Here is a 24,660-nt window from a genome sequence, read left to right on the forward strand (position 1 = left end):
TTTTAGAACTCGGTGCAGCTACACGCCTTATTCCACCTGCCAGGTGTAACTGCTTTCCGGACAGGAAAAGTTGGATGGGGAAGTATTCGGTTGCATCTCTCTTACGGGCTGGAGGCCCAGGGGGTTTTAATTTGAGAGAGGGGGTCATGATGTGCTTCAAGGGTTTGATGTTTCCCCGGAAACCATATGTAAAATCTGTGTTGGTGTGCAATTTTCTGGGAAGAGGGTCCGTGGTTTGGCACATAGAAAGCATTCAATAAATATTCCTTCTAAAAACTCTCAAAGGGGTCTGTATTATTCAGTGTTCTCCAGAGAAACAGAACCAATAGGATGTGTATTCTGTTTAATAAAAAAGAGATTTATTTGTGGCTGGCCTGGCAGCATAGTGGTTGGGTTCATGTGCCCTGCTTCGGCGGCCTGGTGTTCACTGGTTCAGACCCTGAGCGTGGACCTAGCACCACTCATCACGCCATACTAAGGTGGGACCCCACATAGAAGAAATAGAAGGACCTACAACTAGGATATACAACTATGCACTAGGGCTTTGGGGAGAAAAACAAAGAAGAGGAAGATTGGCAACAGATGTTAGCTCAGGGTCAATCTTCCTCACCAAAAAGAGAAAGAAAAAGAGATTCATTTTAAGGAATTGGCTCACATAAGTCCAAAATCTGCAAAGTGAGCTGGCAGGCTGGAGACCTAAGAAGAGCTGATACTGCAGTTCAAGTCCAAAGTCTGTCGGACTGGAGAATTCCCTCTTGCTCCGATGAGGTCAGTCTTTTGTTCTATTCAGGACTTCAACTGATTGGATGAAGCCCACCCACATTATGGGGGGGCAAGCTATTTTACTCAAAGTCCACCTACTTAAATGTTAGTCTCATCAAAAACACATCACAGAAACATCCAGGATAATGTTTAACCACATATCTCGGCACTGTGGTCCAGTCCAATCAACACGTAAAATTAACCATCACAGAGTCCTTGACCCAAACAAAGCGTAGAGGTTAGGAACTACTGTTGTAAGAAATTTCCACCATTCTCCTCCTTTGCCTCTAGTCAACCTTCAGTGCTCACCCCAGGTTCTCTGCCTGGCCCCAGAATAGCTTACTTATTCTGGCGGCATGTAGAAAATCTGCCTAACAACTCCCTTCTAGCAACTTCCATCTATCCCACACTGAAAGATCTGGGGCAGAGATTCCCAATTCATCTTTAGTAAATGTTAAATAACGTTAAAGAAAGCATTACTTTTCTCCTGGAAAAAAATTTTTCTGACAACATCTCCAGAAATGTAGCTTAATCAAAACATTTTCACCTTCCCACCCTGTAAATGTCAATGATAGTATAATTGGCTAAGGTACATATCTTTAATGTTCATATCTTACATCTGTGCTTCTAGTCATTTGTTTAGAATAAACCCTCCAGGAAAATGAAGTGCCTTGATATCACAGATTATGCTTCATTCCTTTGCAATTCTCCACAATGTTGAAAAATGCTACTGGCGCAGGCACGAGCACTAACTGGTGGCGTTGTCACATTCTGTTTCATTTGACTCCACTAATATTAAACCGCCAGCTAGCCCTGGTATTAAAAATAGCCCAGATTTATCTTTCAGGATTGTCACCTCACTTTGACATCTCTACCTTGCGTTCACAGAGAGAGCTTCATAGAAAGGAAACTGAGGCAGTGTTGGGGCAAGAATCCTCTTTGTGGTGATTTCTTAGCACAGGTAAGGTCTGGTGGTTTAATGCAGATATTCCCTCCGATTCTCCTTAATCTAACTTAATTTTCATCTGAAAGAGTCCAGTGAGTTCTGTCTATGAGAAAAGGGCTCTTTCTGCCCATTCTTCTGTGGTGCCGGGACTTGTGCTGTGATGCAGTGTGGCTGAGACTTCCCTTCCTTGCCCTGGGAAAGAAAGGATGTTCTGTTTTGTAAAGTACTGAGAGACCTGGATGGGCCAACCATGCTCTATTAATATAAAATGAGATTATTCACCAGCTGTTGTTGCATTGCTTTCAGCAGAGCCATTGAAACGTTTGCAAAATAGCAAAGGGTTCCAGATGGGAGGGGCCGCTGTTCAAAATCCAGACCACCCAACGGGCACATCAGGTAATGGGCTTTGCACCTGACCTGTGCAGAAATTCAATAACACATCAAGGGTTTCGGACGATCGGTCTGTGCCATTGGGAAACCACAGCCCCTCCTTTTCATTCCCACTGACTTCTTTTCCCCATCCTCTTGTATGACCCTAGATCTCCCTAAAAATCTGTTCAAAAGGACTTATTAGATTAAGCTAAAGTAAAAACACATGCATTTAAAAAGACAGCAAATGTTGTTTTGATATAAAATTTGTCTTTTAGAGCTCACACCGTGACTTACTTGTGTGCTGGATTTTCTAGACTCATAGAACGTTATCCAAGATGGGAGAGAGAACGCCAGGAAAAGGATCCACCCAGAGCAGCACCGTGGATGCCGTTTGGGCGCACACATACCGCCTGGGATCCTGTGAAAATGCAGATTCTGAATCAGCAGGTCTAGGGCGGGGCCCAAGAACCTGCACTTCTGAAAAGCAATCAAGGAGTGGACAACTCTTTGAGGGGCAAGGATCCAGATTCAATGTTGTTCGACCGTTTCCATTTTGCAGCACATCTGTAAATTTGCCCAAGTTACAGAAAATATAGTCCAAACAGATGATCAGGGTGGCGAAGTTGTTCTCCTTAAAACTGAATTCCTTAATAAATACTGTGTTACAGAAATATATGCGAGAATAGAGCATTTTACAGCATCCATTTTAAAAAATGGTTCTCTCCTTTCTATGGATGCATCATTCAACTTCAATGGCCACTTTGGTGGACTCTCTACTAAAGTGTAAGTACAGGATACCTATTCTCTATTCGGATCCAGTGTGCTAACCCATAACCACCTCTCCACAAAATGATGCATCTCTGGGAGTGAATTTCCTAGAAGGCATCTTGGCCTTGTGGCAGGCGAGTCTAAATCTGACTCTGCCAATTAGAAACTAAGAGACCTTGGACAAACTGCTTAACCTCTCTGATCCTTAGTTTCTGCACCTGAAAAAGCAGCGGAGGGGGGGAGGTATTAAAATTTTTAAAAAAATTTTTAAGTGGGAAAATAGGACTATCTGCCTCACAGGATTATTGTAAGCTTTAAACAAGATAACGTATGCAAATTACTTACTACAGTACATGAAGTAACAGTCATAAGCCATGTGAAGTGCTCCATAAACCAAGCTTCAAAACAAACAAATCCCTGAAATTTACATTTAGAATTGCTAAGATGTTTTTCTGTAAACCGTTTTAGAAGGAAATCCTTCCAAAATGTTCCCAACCCTCTCCCTGTGTAACAGTGTACACCGAATCCAATTTAGCTCTTTCCTCATGACTCAGGGTCCTTGTTTTGAACATGAGTGCACCGTCCTGGAACACGGGATGACCTCAGTCAGGGCGATGATGATCTTGGGGCTTTCTAACATCCATCCTCCCCCTTCTTCCCCACTAGCACTCCCACAGCCCTCTGTTCATACTTCCATAATAGCACTTACCACACGGAGGCAAAAATGTCCATTTGCCCATTTTCTTGGCCTTAGATCCCCTTTCTCCGGGCAAGAGCCAGGTCCTCCGTAGATGTTTGCTGTCGAATGAAGACCTCCGCAGGCCCCACTTAAAGGGTGGGGAGTCAGGAAGTCAGAAGTTAGGCTTGTCTTCTTTCATTCAGACACTTTTAAATGCCTCCATATCCTCAGCCAAGTGCTAAAAGCACCTGTCTCTTTTATCTTTTAACATAGCCGAGGACAGAAATTACACTCCTCCCCAGAACCTTGTCACAGTTTTCAATTACTGCAAGGCCAAGAAGTTATTTACCCTTCTGGTAAATTTTGAGTCCATTCTGTCTTCATTGGTTCTTTGTGCTGCTTTCATTGACTTCCAATGGAAGACATTGGAGCCAGACAGCCCTGGGTTCAAACACTGATCTACAATTTGATGGTTGTTTGACTCCGGGCTAGTCACTTAAATTCTCTGCTGCTCTGTTTCCCAGTCTGTGAAATGGGGTAATGACACTCAGTCTGCAGAAATGCCGTGTGTATGGAGATGGGAGTAACCGTGTTTCCGGAAGTCTTCTTAGGGATGAGTTTTGACAGCCTCTGCTTTGATAATCCCACCGGGATTAGGGGCAGGGTGGACTCCAGAAAGCCTCGCTGAGTGATATCCGATGGCTGTGAACTGGACTTCCAGAAAGCACAGCCTGTTACCAGTCGGACATTTTCCTTCACAGAGCACAGAAGTGAGCAGGATACCGAGCTGCTCTGTGTGGCCACAACTGGTGGTTCTCTCATGAACGACTGTTCTCTCCCCACATTTTGTCCTTGCTGCCAGAACTCACTTTCCAACTCTAGAGGCTAAAAACACCAATATTAGCTTTTATTACTAGGGCACAAGCATGTAACTTAACCCCAGTGGTTAACTTTTAAGGTAAATATTCTGAGATGTTCCTAGGAAACGTTTTCCTTTCTGATTTAGAGTGAGGAAAGTGAGAAGAAATGTTCCTCTTCCTTCCTTTAGATCTAGTTATGTGCAGATATAATTCCTGGAGCTATGGCAGCCATTTTGTGACCGGGAGGGACAACTCCTAGGGTGAAAACCTTTCAGGCTTTCATGTGAATGGCAAAGGGGAAAGGCAGAAAGTATCTGAGTTGGGTGCTTGATGACACTGTCATGCCTCTGAATTAATTAAGCCTGGAAATGATACCTCCAGAGATAATAAACCTTATTGTTTAAGCTATATTTAGTTACATATTCTGTTACCTGTTACTTTATTATGCATTCAGTGTAAAATTGAGGAGGCTAAGTCCTGGAGGTGGGAGAAGGAGGAGACTTGGTGGTAGCGTAGCAGACGAGGACATCAGAGGAAACCACTGTGTTGAGGATTTGGACAGACTTCTATTGGAAACGCAATGTAAACCTCTGCTCCACTCCTATGGGGAGGCTTCAGTAAATTACACATTGCTTACAAATGCTTTTGGTGCTAATGGATTGTTCTGGGGGTCTTGAAGAAGGCTTGAGATCTACGTCAATAATGGTGCCTGATGAACACAGAGACACACCTGGGAATAGCTGTACTTCTAGGTTATGTCAGGATTAGAGATCACATCTGTCAAGCATCTGGAATGATGCCTAGAATGTAGGACATATGCAATAAATAATAGTTGCTATTATTATTTTATATTATCAGTATTGTTCTCCACTCTTGAGTGGTAGCCAGAAAGGAGGTGGAAATTAAATGCTCATGGGTGGGGCTGTACTCGGGGGCGGACCCAGTAGCCGGCTTGGAGAAGAAGCTCTGTGACAAAGGCTGTGTGAAGACAGCAAGGAGCCAAGCAACACTGGGCAGCAGCCTGGCAGGTGGGTAGTTGTTGCCAGGGAAGTCCCTACAGATGGGGCAAAAGGCTGGGTCCAGGGTTTGGAGGGAGAGGGAAATGGGGAGGTGTTGCTCAGTAGGTATAGGGTTTCAGTTATGCAAGATGAAGAAGTTCGGGAGATCAGCTGCACAACAACGTGCGTATAATGCTATTGTACTGGACACTTAAAATGATTAAGATGGTAAATTTTATGTTATGTATTTCTTAACAATTAAAAAACAAAAGACAGATCCCAGTGACTACAACCAAGGCCTACAGTCAGAACAGGCTCAACAGAAGCCTGACTTAATTGTTTAGAGTGGGGCTTCCTGAATTTTCCCTGATTAGAAAAGGACTGGCCCCAGATCTCAGACTGAGACGAGCCCTCAACCTTCCACATAGAATTCAAGTTGCCTCAAGAGTGGTCTAGGTACTGTATGTGTGTATGTGCATCCATCCGTACAAAATCTCCTTCTCTCTGTGTTTGTGTGTGGGTGTGTATATCTCCTCATCTTACTTAACCTCTCACAAAGGGCCTTGGGTGTCAACCTATTTACTCTGACAGCCATGCGGAACCCTCAAAGCCAGAGACTTGCTTTGGTCAATGGGGTGTGAGAGGACTCAGCATATACACCATATTTGAACTGAGGCTTTAAGGGCCATTGTGCATGTTTACACCTACTTTCTTGCTGTTTTTCATTCTGCCGCAGGAATGGCATGTCTCACATAGGAGCTACTCCTGCTGCCTTGGTCCCAGAATGTGAACACATAAGGAGCAGAAGCAGAGCCTTCACCAATGTGGTGGCAGACATATCATGGCAGAGCGAGGAACATTGGTTGTTACAAGCCATTAGGAATCAGGGAGTCATTTGTTACTGTGGTAAAGCTGACTAACAAATTTAGACATCACCCACTGCCAACCCACAAAATCAGGAGAAATAATAAATCACTGTTATTTTAAGCAACAACATTCTAGGGTCTTTGTAAGGCGAGAATAGATAACTGGAGCATCCTGTAGAGGAGGGATGTCAGCTTGAACCAAGGCAGGATAGAAAGACAGGAGAAGATGAATTTGAGAAATGTTAAAGGGGTGTATTAGGACTCTTTCCATCACTAACGATAGAACTTAAGCAAAAAGTGGAATTTATTGGCTTAAGACACTGAAAAGGATTCAGAACTCAAATGATCTCACAGGGTTAGTTTCTCTCCATCACTTGGCTCTATCTTTCTTTGGTTGGGTTGGTACCCTGGACTCCATGTAGTGGATTCTAGCAACTTGAGTACAGCAACTCCAGGTTCATGTTTTCCCAGTTTCCAGTTCAGTAGAAAGAGAGCTTCTTTTCTGGAAAGTCCTGAAATTCACTCTGAATAGATTGGCTAAGGTCATAGGCCCACTCCTGAGACAATCCCTACGGCTGGGTAGAGATGGCTGTGGCTGGAGAAGAGGACGTATCAGTTATGGGCCCTTCTACTGAAACTCAAACAGGTTTTTTAAAAGGGGAATTCATTCATATAACTAAAAAAAGGAGAAAACTTCAAGGACTATTCCAATTTCAAGTGCAGTTTGATTTAGAGCTAAAAGGATGTCACCAAGATTCACCTCTTGATTCTTCAAAATTCCTGTCAGCTAAGACATTCTTCCTACTGGGGATTTTGAAAACCAAGGAGAAGTGGATTCGATGGTAATTATGGGCTCCAATCAGGTGTGTGAGGTTCTTCTTTTTAATTGGTTTCTGCAAACAACCATAGCTATAAGATATTAGTCTTGGAGTATGGTCTTACTTTTGTGTAAGCTCATCATTGTTCCAACTGCCCAAAGAGGTAAGAGTGTAAAATGAATCCAGGTTGCCTGAGCTTAGATCCTGGCTGCCAGACTGATAAGCTGTGTGACCTTAGGCAAGTCATTTAACTGCTCTGTGCTTCAGTTTACTCATCTATAAAAGGAGAAAAGATATTATCTACCTGTCTTGTAGGGTTGTTGTTAATAATACATGTGAATCACCTAGAACAGTGCTTAGAACGTAAGTGCACAATTAATGGTAGTTATTATTATTCTCATTTCCACAGTAAACAAATGATTACTGATGGAGACTTTTTTCAGAATTATAACCATTTTAAATGGCAGGGGTTGGCTTGGTTCAGATTTTTTGCTTGGCAGCGAGTGACTAGAACTGTATCCGCTCATATTGTGGGTCAGAGAACAGTCTTACAGCATTTTGATGGGCATTTTCCCCTGCCCCTGCCGCGTTCCCATCAGTTACTGGGCGGTAGTCTTCCAAGAGAGATAACTTCCTTAATTGTATTTTTTAGGTTTGAAAGAAAATCTAAGTAAAGCTCAACTAAAGATCTAAGGAGGGAACAAACTAAAGATTTCTTTATGGGGCCGGCCCCGTGGCCGAGTGGTTAAGTTCGCGTGCTCCAGTGGCCCAGGGTTTCACCGGTTCGGATCCTGGGCGCAGACACACCACTTGTCAGGCCACGTTGAGGCAGCGTCCCACATGCCACAACTAGAAGGACCTGCAATTAAGATATACATCTACATACGGGGGGTTGGAGAAATAAAGCAGAAAAAAAAAGAAGACGATTGGCAACAGTTGTTAGCTCAGGTGCCAATCTTTAAAAAAAAAAATTTTTTTTAAAGGTTTCTTTAATTAGTATATTTTACAATCCAGCTTTGAATAGTAAGGACAGAGTATTGTCCTCTATCTTTTTCATCATCTCATTGCATAATCTTGCTGCTTCTTTTTTTTTTGCGAGAAGCTTAGAAAAACTGGAATTTCTGAGTAAGTGTAACATAAGCAGTTCATATCATGATGAGTTGTAGGTTAGTCATAGCTACTCCTGGTTATTTTTGTTTGGGTTGTTTTGTGTAGTGGTGGTTGATAGAACAATTGTTCTGTGAGTTTGGAATTATCTTGGCTCTGGCTGCTCACATTCCTAACTGTAATGTGTCCCTCTGTGAGAGTGGCAGGGATTAAGCGTTGTGGGCACATTATCCACAGCTCTCTCTCGCTCTCTCAGTTTTGGATGCTGTTACACAAGGCTCCATATTGATCTGAAAAAGGGGAGACTGGGTAGGGCTGGAGAAACACTTAGATAAGTTGAGGTACTTCGCAGAAAGTGCTGGGATGTGAAACTTGCATGGGTTTTATCTCCAAGCTAAAGGGTAGTGAGGGGTGGGGGTGTGAATTTTGCCTCATGGCTCTGCAAGGGAAACTTAGATAGCCAACAGACTTCTTATACAAATACAAACATTTGCTGAACATTTTCCTGAATTAAATTTGAGGGATGGCTTGGGAATCAGAAATCTTCTGGGTTGGGGCCAGCCCCGTGGTCAAGTGGTGAAGTTTGTGCACTCTGCTTCAGCGGCCTAGGGTTTTGCCAGTTTGAATCCTGAGTGTGGACATGGCACCGCTCATCAAGCCACACTGAGACAGCGTCCCACATGCCACAACTAGAAGGACCAACAACTGAAAATACACAATATGTACCGGGGGACTTTGGGGAGAAAAAGGAAAAATAAAATCTTAAAAACAAAATACTCCTGGGTCAATTTATGAGTTTAAACAACTACCTGAGCCTAAGGTTTCTCCAGGGTAATTCCAGTTGTTTTTATCCTACAGAAGTTTGATGTCACAACAGAAGAAGCAGAAATATGTAAATATCCTATGTGGTTTTTAATTTTTAATTTAATTTAACCTTTTTGGGTAGCCAGTAAGACTTACTGAGTACTCATGGTATGAAAAAAAAATATGGATGTCTAAATTGTCTCAAAAGCTTGAATTTTTTTCTCTAAGTTTTATTTTTCTCTAGTTTTATTAAATTAAAATATGCAGGACAGAATACTGACTATTTTACAGGTGTAGGTATTTGTAGCTCTACTTTATAGTTTAAATAACTGATGCATTGAAAGTTTGAGAAATGTCCTGCGGTCACAAGCCTAGCAGAAGATGGGAGTTGAACACAGGTCTGTCTGTTGCTAACCCTGTGTTCTTTCTATGGCAGTGCTGGTCCAGAGAACTTTCTGTGACGATGTTCTGTATCTCTGGGGTCCAATACGGTAGTCACAATATGGCAGCTAGTGAGCACTTGAAATGAAACCAGTGTGACTGAGGAAATCAATTTTTAATTTTCTTTAATTTTAATTAAAATTAAAATGTAATAGCCACATGCAGCTAGTGGCTGCGCAGCTGTGGAGCATCATGTCGTCTGGTCTGTACACACTCAAGCTACTGTGCTTGGATATCAAAGAGAGCAAGGGTGAAGAAGTAATTGGAAAAAAAAATAACACTTTATCCAAATCAGAGTCATTTAAATTGCAGTATTTTAAAAGGATGTAGACCTCAAAGTTAAGAGATTCATAAATTTAGGTAGGAAAAACTTCTTCTGGAAAACTATTGTACGTTTCACTTAGAGATTACTAGTATATTGGCAATGTTGATGATAAGAGACATAGCAATTTGAAAGAAGGAAAAAAAAATTCTGCCCAGAACTGTATTCTTACTGAAAGATTCAGTTCTCTAGGCATTTTCCAATCTGGGAATCACAAATTCCCCAGGTAGCATGGGCAGAGGAGTTTGTTTACAACCAAACTAATTAACCAAGCTTTTCTGGTTTCTCCTTTCAGGTGTCTCCTGCCTCCAGTTATCTTATTTTCCGTGAATGGCTTTACAGCTGAATATTTACAAACCAGAGTCTTTAATGTTCAATATTAATAAACAGAATTCGTCTCCTACAAACAGTGATATGCAAATGACACAGAGATGCCTACAAATAGAACTCTAGATGATAATCCCTTCTTTGTCTGACCTCTGGATTTAGGGGTTTGTCTGGCTCGGTCATCTCCCAGCCCTGCTGACTTGACTGTAAAATCTCTTTTCAGTAGAGACTAGCTTTTCACACTTGTTTAATTCTTCCTTTCTTGGTAACCAGTCTACCTAAACTATTTTTTTTTTTTTACAATTGAATATAACTTCACTGTCCTGTGGAAATCCTTTTGTTTATACTAGACCAAGGGGATGTCTCCGTGTGTTGTGGCCCAGAATGGAGCACAGGGCTCTCAGAGGCGAGGGTCCTGCAGGTGATGAATAAACTGGCCAGGCCCAGCAGATGCCCCAGCTCCAGGATGTAGGACTACCGCTGGCCCCATCTCTCTGCAGGCCTACCCTCAGAGAAACAAATTATAAACATGGGCCCTGGGATCAAACTGCCTGGACCCCATCTCCTCCTGACCATGAAAGGGTTACTTAATGTTTTTTGGCTTCACTTTCTTAATCTACAAAATGAGGATAAAAATAGTTTCTATGTGAAAATATTGTTGTGGAAAATTACATGAAGTAATCCAAGTAAGTGCTCAGCATAGCTCCTGGAACATGTGCACACTCAACAATTATTATTATTTCATAACCATAATCCCCATCATCTTTATATGACTTTTTCATGCCATGAAGAAATAAGCTCTTCAGTTTTATTATACCAAATATTTTACGGATTCCCCTCTAATTGGTCAGTTTAAGTTTTTTCTCTACTTGAAATTATGTATTTATTCATCCATCCAGCACTTACTGAGGCCCCACTGCTCTCCAGGTACCATCTTAGAGACAGGGACACAATGGTGAGTAAGACACAAATGCTTTCCTCTAGGTGCTCATGTTTACTGAGAAGATGACACAAAAACAAACAGCAAATCTGATATTCAATCAAAGAAGTCACTTCCCAGTATGTCTAGTTTTATCAAAATAACTTCCAGTAGGAATCAGCTGCAATTGGATGTCAAAGGGCTGCTCTTTGTTTTCTGGTGTGGGGAGGGGCTGACGGGTGTTAATAACAGGGTAGATAGATCAGACATTCCATCTGCTGGAGTTCACATGGTTTAATAACGTCATTCGGACCTTAATGTGACTGAAGTATTTCTTATCTGAGATGAATAACCTTGAGAGAGTGAAAACTTTGGTTTGGGGGTGATTTGGTGGCCTAATACATTTGGGTGAGGGCCGACCTGGCATGTTGAGCCGACTGGGAGCCTCTAGAAAATCAGAAGGCCCATGAAGGACTGGACACCAGTGGAAAAAAGTCAGAACACACAGCTCCTAGTCCTTCTGCCAATTATGATTATTTACCATCCTAGGATTTCTCATCTGTAAAATAGAGAGTGATGCAAGAAGGTATGTTGCTGCGCTGGATAGATGAGCTTAGAGTTTCACAGAATGACTCTTATGGAAGGAGCCTTAGAGACCACTCAGTCCAACCTGCTCATTTCACAGGTGAGGAATTGTGCCTTAGCAAGGTAAAATAACCTGTTTGAGGACACACAGCTTGTTATTTAAAGAACCAGCAAGTCACTAAACTTCTAAGACAGTGCTCATCTCTAGGATACCATTTGGTTCTATATCTAGAATATTGTAAAATTATAATTAAGGTTTAGGATCATGACCCTGAAACATAGTGAAGTAGTTAAGTATATTCTGAAGTGTTGAATTTATGCTTTTCATAATTAAAGTATGCTTGCTACAATTTTAATGCTAAATTTATTATATTCTGATTATTTGAGAATGATATTGGAAATGTAATGTGTCTGTCCTAGGCCCAGCAGCCCATTACTACAAAATGAAGTCACCTTATTTGTATTATCCACATTATTATGTATGAGTGCTCCCTGGCCAGACACTAGCTCCCTTCTAAGGGTCCCCAGTTATTTCCGAGAGTTTCTCAGGTTCTTCCTCTATGACCTCTCACCTTGCTGCTACAATGCTGTGTCTGCTGCTACTAACCATCACAGATCATAAGATGGTTGCTCTGCTGGGCACAGCTATTTCCACGGCTGACACCCAGTGGAGAGGGGATACCTTCTTGGAGAGGAGACCTTGCTTTTCTAGAGCCCAAGGGCTGTATTTGCTCTTTGGAGAAGCTGGAGGTCTTCATCACCACCGTCCCAGACACTGGCCATACCAGAAGCCACTTGTCTTTCTTTGCTTTTGTTGCTTCCATTGCTCCTACTGGCATCACAGAACCTTGCTAGGGCTTCAAACAAGAGCCTCAAGCTCCACTTGCCCCAGAGAGAGATGGAGATGATCATTCCAACCACGCAGGGCTCTCAGGAGGATTAGAGATGGTGTATGTAAATACCTGGCATGGAATAGGTATTTAGTAAATGAAAACTCTTACTATTATTTTAGATTTCTTTACCATCAAAGTTTTTAAGAGCACTGTGAGGTGGTTGGGTTGATGAATTTAAATAATGCCATTTTCTTCAATTTTCAGTATTCACTTTTTGCTTCAGGTCCTCTTAGAGAGAAGTGAAATAGCCAAAACATGATCATGAGGGAAGGAAGGAGTTCATTCATTCACTCATTAATTCATTTATTCACTCAGAAAACATGCATCAGATCCAATTATTCTAGGCTGGGGACCACAAATTTGTACAAGCCATTTCAAAGTTTACCAGTGAGTGAGAGAGTTAAGATTCTACACAAATGTCAGCAACATAAAACAGTAGGTGACTTCTTCTGAGGTTCAGAGAGGAAGACGTCACTCCTGGTTGGAGAGATAGTAATGACTAATATTAATGTAGCAATTTCAAAGTACTTCCACATGCATCTTAGAACTCAATTCTCACAAAAAACCCAGCAACTCAGAATTCTCATTTGTAGATGAGAAGACGATTCAAGGAAGGTGACTTGCCTGGATTTGCTCTGGTAGGAAGTCAGCCCTAGCGTCTAAGCGCTCAGATTCTGAAGGTCCCCCCACTGTACCATGGTGGGAAAGCTTCATGGAGAATGCAACCTCTTAGGCTGAGTATTTAAAGAGGGACCAATTTTGACAGGTGGAGATGGGGCCAGGGCTTTCTAGGTAAATTGAACAGCAAAGATATGAAGGAAAATTTTAAAACACACTTGGGAAAGGGTGAGTAGAACACGTTAACTGAAGCATAAGCTATGTGCAGGGGAGTCAGAAATAAGAAAAGTATACTGCACTGTGGCTGGATCACACACGATCTTAACCACTACCTGAGGAGTTTAGAAATGATTTGACAGACAATGGCGGAGGGGAAGGGGTGTCCTGAATACAAGAGGTAAAATCAGGAAGATCTGGAGAAGTGAGTAGGATTGCTGTGGAGAGGATGGAGGAGGCAGGGGAACCATTTAGGAGGCCTTAAGATAGACTCATGGGTGACATGGGAAGAAGAGCCAGATTTAAGAAGGACTGAGTAGTGAATTAACATGGTGATTAGGTGAGGGAGTCGAGAGAGAGGCAGGGAGTAAAGATGGCTCTTAGCTTTGAGTGGAGTCCCTGGAAGAATGGTTATGCCATTAACAGAATTGGTGAATTTTCAGAGAGAGCTGACTTAGGAAGAAAATCACGAACTCTATCTTGGATCTGTTGTGCCTGTGTTGCCTTCTGTGCATTGCCACCTGACTGTCCACTGAGAAGGTGGGTAGCGAGTCAGAGGAAGAAGCAGAGTTCAACTGACTACCCAGGCTTTGGGGGTCCTTCCTTCCTGTCTCTGCTCTGCTCCCCACTCTCCTGCCTCTTAATGGAAGCACCTGATTAATACAATGCTTGACGTGTGGTGGACACTCAAAATGTGTTTGGAAAAGAAATCCATTTAAAAGAAGAGTTGTCGGAGAAATTTCATAGCAAAGGTGAAGACCAGAGTGAGGGAAAAGAGGAGATGGTTGCTGACAACGACAAGCGCCAAATTTGAGTCACTAGAGGTAGTTGCTCCCCAGAGATTAAGAACTCCAGGGCCTGGTAGGGGCTACAAGTGGTAGAAATCTGGTGGAGTTGAGAATGTGGAGAGACTCTGGGGTCGGGATATCAGATGTGTGGATATTGAAGTCACCAGGGCTAATGGCAAAGAGTAAAATTGACTAAGTTAGACCTTGGCAAGAGGGAGACCTGCTCTGGACCCCGCCCTTTAGAGGACCTCTCTCAGGCTCTCTTCGGCTGCTCCCTTCCTTGTGGGGAGTCCACACGGCCAAGGGCTCATGCTCACTGGATCCTGTGCCTCTAGACCCAGCTCTGAGTAGCAGAGCCCTGGGGTTCCCTGCTCAATGGCCAAGCCTTCTTCCAGGGCCTTTCCAGGCCTCTTTCCTGGGTCTGTTCCCTGGGAGCACTTGATGGCACTGCTTTGCACACTCCAGGCCTCAGCAATGGCCAAGGAGCATCTCTTGAGGTGGGTAGAGGGATGTAAATGGAGCTTTGGAGGTGAGAGGCAGGACTTGAACTTTGTGGGTAGGGTTATGCACACATGTTCTTAAAATCTATCCCAGTGTAGGATGGAGCCAGGACGTGGGGAACAAAAAACGGGCTAGGGGCTGGCTTCCAGCCCTCTTTGCACCGCCATATCCTGAAGCAGGAGTCCAAGAAGTTAGGAAGTTTAAATTCAAACCCAGACCTCCAGGTTGCAAAGGAAGTTAATGTCAAAGGTTAGAATATATTTTATTTAAGTTTGCAAGCTTGATTTATAACTTTTAAATACTTAGATATGTGATATGCAGACCTCCATTTGCAATCTTGCCCTCATATGTTAGGAGTTTTCGGAATCAGCAGGTTATAAAGATCTCCCTGCTGTGAGCCTTGACACCCACCACACTTTTTGGGTGACAAATTGTTTTATTGTCTGTCTCCTCTAGAAGACATGAAGCTGTGTGGAGGCAGGTATCTTGTTTACAAATACATCCTAGTGTTAGTGCAATAACTGACACATGGCAAGTGCTCACTAAATATGTCTAAAACTCCAGAATGATGAAAAGACTTACACATGTGATGACAGCAAGTAGAGTGAAGTGGTAGAAGAGGGTAAAGTAACTTGAAGAGAGAATGCCTTGCTCACTTATAACAGTCTGTAAGTTTCCCTGCCAGTCAATCATGGAAAGTGGCAAACACACATGCATTCTATCCCCTTAAGAACTAGAGTTGAAGCACTCTATTCATTCTAAGTTTTTTTCTTCTTCTCATCAAATGAGTGGCTGGACTAGGGTTTGGCATGACTGGTCCACAGTACAATATGGCAACAATGGTCTAAAGCCTTTAAACGGGCCTGTATTTTATCAATAGGCCACATCCCATCACTAAAAAAACAAATGCCCCAGACATAGCCTGGCCACCAAAGGCCTCTGAATTTTTGACCTCTGCACCCCGGGCTCTTTAAGGCCCCTTTGCTTCTTTAATCTCTTTTATGGTTATATTTCTACCACCCTTCGTGTGATTTGAATTGCACTATAACATCACATACCTCTTCTATCTGCCACAGATTCTGAAAGTGAATTATTTCACATATAATCAAAGAAGTCCACTTGCTCCAGAAAGCAATTCTCTATTAGTGTTATGGATCCAAATTACCCTTGATCATTCCTCCGAAGACCCTAAAGAGAGACGCTAGACTGGAGAGTCTGTGGACCAGGGCTTGACTGCTTCCTGAAGGCTGAGGTTATGTGTGGGGGTGGAACAAGAGGTGTGGGGGGCACAGAAATGCAGATACTGCCAGAATGAAGGTTGCAGAACTGGGCTTGGGAGGACGATGAAGAAACCGAGAGAGGCTATAGCGCTAATTTGTTCAGCTATTTATTGAGTATTCACGACGTGTCAGGCACTTTTTTGACGCGAGGGTTGCTGCAGTAAACCAACCAGTGTCCATGCTCTCACTGAGCTAATTCCGATGCGATAAGCCAAGTAACACCCACATAAAGACATATATCACGTACATACATATGTACATGTCAGGTGGAAATAAATGCTATTTATAAAACCAAAAGCAGAGCAAGAGAACAGTGAATGAGGGTGGCTGATACTTCAGGAGACATCAGAGAAGCAAGGGAGCAAAGCACGAACCGTGCACCCGTTTTTAATTTTCTAGGCTGCAGGGAGAGAGGTGAGCCTCCCATGAAGCCCCGCCCCCTCCTTCCCAATAGGGTGCAGGGCGTTGTCTCCGGGAAAGCTCCTCCCACTTCCCCACCCAGGGGCGGCCTCAGAGGCGGAGCTTCGCGCCGCCGGCGCTCGGGGCGCGCCGCGCAGTGAGGGGCGCGCTCAGGGTTCCCGGCATTCTCTTCGTTCTGTCAAGGCCAGGAGCCTGGCATGCTGGGAACTGTAGTTCCCTCCCGCGGCTCCGCGTTTGGGGGCCCGTAAAAGCCGCTAAGTACGGTTCCATTGCTGGCACATGACTTGTAGGCCCTAGAGGTTGTGGGAAGGTCTTGTTGAGGGAGCGGGGGTTAGCCCGAGAATAACCGGGCACATCCAGGCGGGCGAACGTCCAGGTCACTGGCCGCCCTCTGTCACGTGACCCCAGCCTCCCCGGGCGCGCGCAGCGCCCGAGCGCTGTCCCCGCCCCACCCCTCCCCGCCCGGCCGACAGCCTGCACCTCCCCCGGCGCTGCTGCCACCTCGCGCTCGGAGGCGTCACGGAACGTGCTCTCCTCTCCCCCTCCCCCTCCCTTCCCCTCCTGTCCTCCCCCACCTCCCCCTCCCGCGTCGAGACTCGCCGCCGCCGCCGCAGCCGCAGGAGTAGCCGTCGCCGGAGCCGCGCGCAGCCATGGCCGAGAACCCCGGCTTGGAGAACCACCGCATCAAGAGCTTTAAGAACAAGGGCCGCGATGTGGAAGTGAGTGTGCTTCCGCGGTCTGGGCCCGCCCGGCTGGCCCTCCTGGCCGCGCTGGCCCCGCGGCGGCGGGGAGGGGCGGGGGGCCGGCGCCGGGCTGGTTCTCGCCGGCTCGCGGTGGGTCGGAGTTGGCCGCCGCCCCCCGTCCCCGCGGCCCGGGGCTGGGCGGAGCGGACGGCGGGACGCGGGCCGGGCTGCAGGCACCCTCCGGAGCTGCCGGCGCGGGGACCGGGAAATGCCGGGGTTTTCGGCCCCGTCACGCGGGCGCGGCCTGCTGTCGGCGTGGAAGGGATGTAGAGCTGAGGCGGGGTCCGCGGGCCGGGGCCTCGCGGGCCGGGGATGCTGCCGCCCGGGTCAGTCGACCGCACTGCCGAGGGGGCGGCCGCGGCTTGCGGCAGCTGCCTGTGCAACCTCCCGCCCGGCGCAGCTCCCTCGGTGCCTCCCGCCCCGCAGCACATGGAGCCTCGGCGCTGCCGGTCCCCGCGCCTACCTTGTGCGAGCCGGGCCCAGGCGGGCGGTGGCGGCCCGCAGAGGGGGGTGGGGACCAGCCGGGTAACTGACTTGTTTGAGGGTGGTGGATGGGGGAGGGTAGGATGCGCCAGGACCATTTTCTGATATTCCAGTGCTGGCCTTTGGACCAGTCGTGCTGAGCGGATCCAGCTCATACTCTTGTTACTGCTGGCATTTGGAGCCAGCTGAAGGTGGACAATAGTTTACCATCTATTGTGCTCAGGCTTCGGAAGAGACGTTGTTCCGACCTCCGCTCGCAGGACCTGTTTTCTTAGCCTTTCTTGTAGTGAGGGTGTGCATAGGGTAATAATTTCTTTTACTTGTTTTACTGAAATAAATTGGATACATAGGTTCATCCGGCTTTGTATATACCTCTTGCTCCAAGTTGGTAGGATTTCCAAGTGGTTGCAAAACTGTAAACATTCATCGTGGTCACAGTTCGTTGCTACTCAGCATGTTGCCATTGTCTCATTAAGGTGACATTAGCAGGTACTATTTGCAAACTCGGCTTATTGAGGCAGCGCTAGAGGTCTCTCTGCAGCTACTAAAAGTGATGTAGTATAATGCACAAACTTCACTGGGACTCTGACCTCTGGATTTGTTAGGGGGAAAGTGGTTTTAAGTCCACAGCCTTTTTTCCTAATGCTAGGTGACGTGATTTGCAGTTTTCTAATTCTTGCTGAGGGGCCAGTGTGACTAACAAGTGTGCATTTTGTCTTAAAGAGAGAAGGTGGTGGGGAAAATATACCATTCAGCGTTCTGTTTCGTGGAAAAACAGACAACACTCAGGCCATTTTTCAGAGCTGCAAAATTAAGTGCTAATTGGAAAAAACCTAGGGAAATACTGTGGGATTCCCATTTGAATGAGACAAATAAAGGTCATCTCTCTCTGTCCCAGTCATGGTCAAATTTCTTTTGTGAGAAATAGTTCTAAGCAAAAGTGAAACTTAGGAATAGCAACAAGAAATTGTGGAACTGCCTCCTGTTTATTGGTCCACTTGATGATAGGAGTTACTTTTGAACTTTTTACGTCAGTAATTGCTCTTGAAGCTTACCTTTATTATAAAGCAAAACTTAGTAGTTTGAAAAACACGCATGTTGTTTATACAGAAGAATTAATAACATTCTTTCCTCTCTTGGATGTTGGTACAGGTTTTTGTCTTACTGTTTGCATCTATTATTGTGTTCTCGGAACTCAGTGACACCTAGTAAGGATTCCTGCACATAATAGGTACACAATAAATATTTGCTGATGATAGGAATATGACCAATGACTTCCAGATGCATGAAAAAGACGCGTGGTTGCTAAGCCTTTCAGCCTGAAAATATTGGTAATAACAACATCATATTTCCCAGGATACATTAGGGTAATGAAGGCGTGAAATAGCAGATGTTCAAATGGTAGTTCTATATGGCAGATACTATGCTAAGAGCTTCATGATACCTCATTTAATCCTTATAACAGCTGTATGAGCTAGGTATGGCATTGTCTCCACTTTACAGGAGAAAAGCACTTTAGATGAGGAAAGTCAAGAGTGCTTGTGCATCCTGCACAAAGTCACGAAGTGGGTACGAGCATTCATTCACTGATTGTCTATCGGGTATCTAACAATATTAGCTCTTGGGGATACATAAGGGAATAAAATTCAGCCTGTACCTCAGGGAGTTTGCTATTCCTTAAAGAGTTTGTAGTTCAGTAGGAATGATAGAAAAATAAACTGATAATTATGATGCAGTACATCAATAAGTGTATTCTGAGAATGCATAAGGAGATTCTAACTTGGAGCTGAGCGTCAAGGGAGATGTTCTGGTTGATTCCTGGTGGATGAATGGGAGTGAGCTGATCCTGAAGGTTGAAAGAAAGTTGGCCAGGGAAAGGGAGAGGGCAAGGAAGGGCATTCGAGATTTGAGGGAGCAGTAGTTGAAGAGCTCCCAGGGACTGCTCAGGGAGAAGGGAGTCAGAGATGTGACTAAGAGGAAACTGGGGTCAGATCTGATCAAGTGCCTTTATTGGGGATTTAGGTGGAACTAAGTCTAGACACCATAACTAATTTAGTCTTATCCATTAGCAACTATGTGATGTTAAAAACTTATGCTGTGATTTAGCTCTGTGACTAAGTAATGATTCTCAGGCTATTTCAGAACAATCAGATGCACTTTGATGAGGTATCATTCCTACCTTTTCATATATAGGATAGATAAAAGATAAAACATATTATAAATTATACAACCAGCTGATACACAAATGGGATGCTAGGTACAAGAAGTAAATATGTATTTGCTAAAGACAATAAAAGTGTAGAGTTATGCCAGAGAATTGTGAGTGAGGAGAGAGTTGAAGAAGAAAGTAATTTCGTAGTTATTCAGTCAGGAATGGCTTCATGCAAGAGGGGTTCGTGAATTTTCTAGAAAGTGTGTACTATGGCAAAGAGTTGCTTGGAAAATGCCTTCTTGTAGGGAGGTCTGAAGGAATTTATTCCAGAGAAGAGTTAGGAGGTGTAACATGATTAGAGCAATGGAAAAAGGTGGCTGGCAGCAATGTCTAGAATTAATTCTGGAGGAATAGTGCTGTTATCCCGTATGCAGGGAGGAATTGTCCAAAAAATTGAGACTGGGGGTGGTCATAACGTGGAATGAGGATTTGAATCTCCTCCTCCTCTTCCTCGTCTGTGTAAAGCTCACAGAAGAGAAAGGGCGTAAAGGTGGTCCTGAGGTTTACGGATGGAGATAGGAGAAGAAGTAAATTTATCACTGATAGCAATTGGGAGCTTGGGTGGGGGAGATGGATCTTGTAGCTAAAACTAGGAAATACATAGTGAAAAGGAAACTATTAATTATTTTTATTTGGTTTGGAATGTGTGTTTTAATACCAGACTTTTTCATGTAAGGCATTGGTTCTTAGGCTTTTCTCCTTTTCAAAAAACTATTTAACATTTTCAAATATACTTGTAGAAAAATGCACAAAATGGAAATGTTCCATTTAATGAATACTTATAAATCAAACATTCAGGTACCTGCCATCCAGGTCAACTTTTCTTTTTCTTGCTCCCGGTTTTGCCATTTTCATCAGTAACAGCTAATAATAATTATTTAAAAGATCTTAACGTTTGTTGAGGGTTTACAATGTACCTGTACCAAGTACTTTATATGGATTATTTATTTAGTCTTCACAACAATCCTGTGGAGTATGTACTATTTTAAGCCACATTTACTGCTGAGGAAACTTGAGGCCTTCGATTCTTAAGTAAGTAGCCCTGGGTCGTGGGGCGGTGAGTGGCAGAGGCTGGCTGGACTTACGGTGAGGCAGCAGGACACTGAAGCCAGAACTCTTGCTCACTGTGCTGTCCAGTCTCCACTGAGCAGAGACTAAGACTTGACTTGTGTACAGCACATCTGAAAGTTAATTAATGGGGAAGATACTTAAGAAATCTTGGCTATATCACAGAAATTCTTATTTCGGTATTTTAAAACCTTGCTAATAAAAATTTTTGACATCCTATTTATCATTTGATTTATTTGCCTTTTTTTTTTTTCTTTTTACTCTTGCAAAGTTTCCTTATTAGTAAGGAGCCAATTAGTTGGTTTCCTCCAAAAATAATAACCCATATTCTTGGGCTTAACACTTAAACTTAATGCCTTAGTTTCTGATACTAAGGGGATAATGTATCTTTTCTCATCTGCAAATTCAGCTAGCACTACCAAATTTGCTGTCCTCCTCAGGAACCTCTGTTAGTGAGTGATACTCCCTAATTGTTCAGACTTAAAACTTTGTCCTTGACTCCCTTCTCTTCCCTTCCTTCACTTTTCTGTGTTAGTCAGTCATCTGAAGAGCCCTCATATTTTACCTTTGTTACTAACCTTACTACCAGGGCCTTAGTTTAGGCCCCTATCATTCTTACCTGTACAAGTGCGATAGTCCGTTTTGTTTCCCTGTGTCCAGTATCTTTCTTCCCCACTGTGTCTTGTGGATTGATCTTTACGAAATCTTTTTTGTATTACTTCCCTGTTAAGATCATTCCCATTGCCTTCAGGATAAAATTAGAAGTCCTTACCATGCCACACATAATTCCACGAAAGGCCCTACCTTTTCTACCTCACCTACCACTTTTCCTTATATCTCCTTTGTGCCTCCCATGATAAAGTACTTGAGATGGTGGGGTAACCAGTGCAGTTTCCTCTCCACACTTTTGTACATGCTATTCTATATACCTTCTTTTGCTCTCTATTTAGTGGGGCTGACTCTGGCAAATTTTTTCTTCACTCAGACTCCTTCATATATCTCAGGAACACCAGGGTTATAATGCTGCCATACCACGTCATTCTAGTTCAAAATACCCTTCAGAAGTTCCCCATAGGGCCTTTCCTGATTGACTAATAACATAACTTAGTATTATCAGTCCCTGTTCTTTTCCTTGGCTCTGATACTTTCCTAAGTGAATTTTCCTTTACCTCTTTGCGATAAATGGCTGTGATGTACAACAAATTCTGTGTAAGTATGTGGGCTCTGTCAGGAAGCCCACCGAGGGTAGGGACCTTGGACTGAGACTGGTCATTTAGTGACCAGTAGTAAAACTTAATAATACTCTTTGGGAAGAGAGACTTGAAAACGCTGTACATTTGGGAGTGAAAGGTACAGTATTATTCTAAGATATTAATAATTTCTTTTGGTGTTGACTCCATGGCATTTATACTGTTGCCTAGCCCTCCTTTGACAGTCTGTTCTGCTATAAAGTGTTTGTGTAACATGAACTAATTCATACTTGAAAGTAAAGAGGTGTGACATTAGGTAATGCAAAATTCATGTTGGCTCATATTTGATTTTTAGCAGGGCATTAACTGCTTAGCACTCCCAAGTAACAGCAGTTGAACAGAAACAGTTTGAAGTACAGAAACACAGTTGAACACAGCAAGCCCAGGAGTATGCGCTTTGCTCATTCACCCATATTCTGCCTCTTGGCTTCTTTTAACCATATGTTTTGTCTTAAAGGTGCTTATTGCCCCAACCATCTTCATGTATTTCCCTCTTTCGTCCTAATTTTGCAGATCATGAAGTTTTTAAGGAATCTGTATGTCATATAGCAGGTATACTATAATTTAGCTTTTCTTGAATTCACTAGCAGGGCATATAATCTCTCCTGGTCCCTCTACCTCATTGATTACTCTTTTTTTGGTTGGCTTTGCCGACTTTTCCTTCCTACCCATTGAGCATAGGCATGTCTTGGGATTCTGTCTGTGACGCCTCTCTAGACTGTTTTTCTTGCCCATATCAGCAGCTCCCTTGGTTTTAACTGTCATTTCAGTGTGGGGGACTTAAATCTGTTTTGATCATTGGCTGGAAATTAATCACATGAGCATCACATCAGCTTCTCAAGCTCACAGAGTTTAAAGCTATGTTCTACCTTTGTTATTTCTGTTTTCTGTTTATGGCATCATCGCACTCACTGTGACCTGAACTGGAAACTTGAGAGGCTTCTTGGACTCCTTCCTCGTCTTCCACATTCAGTCAGATGCCAGTCATGTAGCTTGAATCTCTGTGCTGTCTCTGGATTTTGGCCCTCCTCTCTGTTCCACTGCCTCAGCTTACTTTCAGCCTTATTACTTATCACCTGGCAGTTTAAAAGTTGCCTCCAAAGTGGTGTTTTTCCCAATTCTTGAGATTTTTTTAGTGACCCTGATGCCTGGTTATTTCTCCAAGTTCAACCTTCCTTCCCCCCACCCCTTTAAGCTCTGGCAACACTGAACTTCTTATATGCTTATACATAATCTGGAATCTTGCCCTCCTCTGCTTGCCAGTGCTATTTCTATTCTCAGGGCTATCCTGCTGACTGGAATATCCTTCCCTGCCTCCTGTTGCATGGCTAATTCCTAACCCTCTCAAATACTCGTCTCTGGGTTTAGCTTTTCTGAGAAATCTTTCTGAATCCCCCTCGTCCTCCCAGTTAGGTACCCTTCTTCACTCCTGGAAGAACTCTGAGTGTATCTGTCTCCTGTAGTTAGGGTAGTGTTTTGATTATGTTTTATCTGTTTCTCCTAGTAGATGGTGAGCTATTTGAGGGCGTAGACTATATGTCTCCGTAGCCTGCTTCGTAGTACAGTGGCTGGAATAAAGTAAGCTCTGAAATATTTCTTGAATGAATACGTCCACACTAAGTATCACCAGCACAATAATTTTCCTGAAGTATATTTTTGAATTGAAACTTTGAATCTCTTAATGCCTTTTTCTACTGCTTCCCAAATTAAGTCCAAACTTTTTATTATAATAGGTAAAGTACTGGGAGATTGACACATGCGTAGTGAAATAATTTTTAGAATTTTCTTATTTTTAATCATAAAAATGTTCTAATATATAGAAAAGGAGAGAAAATAGTGTGATCAATCCTCTATGCACATCACTTAGATTTAAGAAGTGACAATTTATTTGCTTCATCTTTTCTTCATCTATTTAAAACAGACATAATGATATTTTACTTTTGAAGACTTAAGGCTACTTCTCTGAAAATTAAGAATGCTTTCTTACCTGAATACCACATCATCCTGACACAATTAATAATTTCCTAAGAACTCATAATCCAGTCGACGTTTAAATTTCCCTGGTTGTTTGTTAAATTTTTTTTACATTTGGTTATTAGAACCATGATTAAACAAGATCTGATCACATTTGGTTATGTTTCTTAAGTCTCCTTTAATATAGAACAGGCTCCTTCCACCGTTTTTTTTACTGTGGTAAAATATGCATAACATAAAATTTGCCATTTTAACCATTTTAAGTGTACAGTTCTGTGGCATTAAGTACATTCACGTTGTTGTCTGACCATCACCACAGTCCATCTCCAGAACTTTTTCGTCTTGCTCAGCTGAAACTCTGTCCCCATTCAACAATAACTCTGTGTTCTTCCTCTCACCAGCCCCTGGCAGCCTCCCTTGTACTTTATGTCTTTTTGAATTTGACTACTCTAGGAACCTCATATAAGTAGAATGATAGAATGTTTGTCCTTTTGTGTCTGGCGTGTTTCACTTAGCATAATGTCTTCAAGGTTCAGCCATGTTGTAGCATGTATCAAAATTTCCTTCCTTTTTATGGCTGAACAATATTCCATTGTAGTATATACCGCATTTTGTTTATCCCCTCATCCATTGATGGATG

At 43.3% G+C, this 24,660-nt stretch overlaps 1 protein-coding gene and 1 long non-coding RNA gene across 2 annotated transcripts in view; both read left to right on the forward strand.

Annotated features, from left to right (window-relative positions):
• The first annotated feature begins 607 nt into the window (after window positions 1-607).
• Window positions 608-2,532, forward strand: LOC123288703 (uncharacterized). Its single transcript, XR_006532208.2, has 3 exons — window positions 608-1,723; window positions 2,015-2,104; window positions 2,395-2,532. It is a non-coding gene; the product is annotated as an uncharacterized lncRNA (long non-coding RNA).
• Window positions 2,533-16,630: 14,098 nt separating this feature from the next.
• The window catches only part of KPNA3 (karyopherin subunit alpha 3), a 93,003-nt gene continuing 84,973 nt past the window's right edge, over window positions 16,631-24,660 (forward strand). Inside the window, exon 1 of the mRNA XM_070520628.1 lies at window positions 16,631-17,009. Within this exon, the coding sequence (XP_070376729.1) occupies window positions 16,941-17,009 (69 nt within the window). The 5' untranslated portion in view covers window positions 16,631-16,940. The remainder of the gene's footprint in view (window positions 17,010-24,660) is intronic.

This window comes from Equus asinus, chromosome 11 (assembly GCF_041296235.1).
Source record: "Equus asinus isolate D_3611 breed Donkey chromosome 11, EquAss-T2T_v2, whole genome shotgun sequence".
NCBI classification, from domain to species: Eukaryota; Metazoa; Chordata; class Mammalia; order Perissodactyla; family Equidae; genus Equus; species Equus asinus.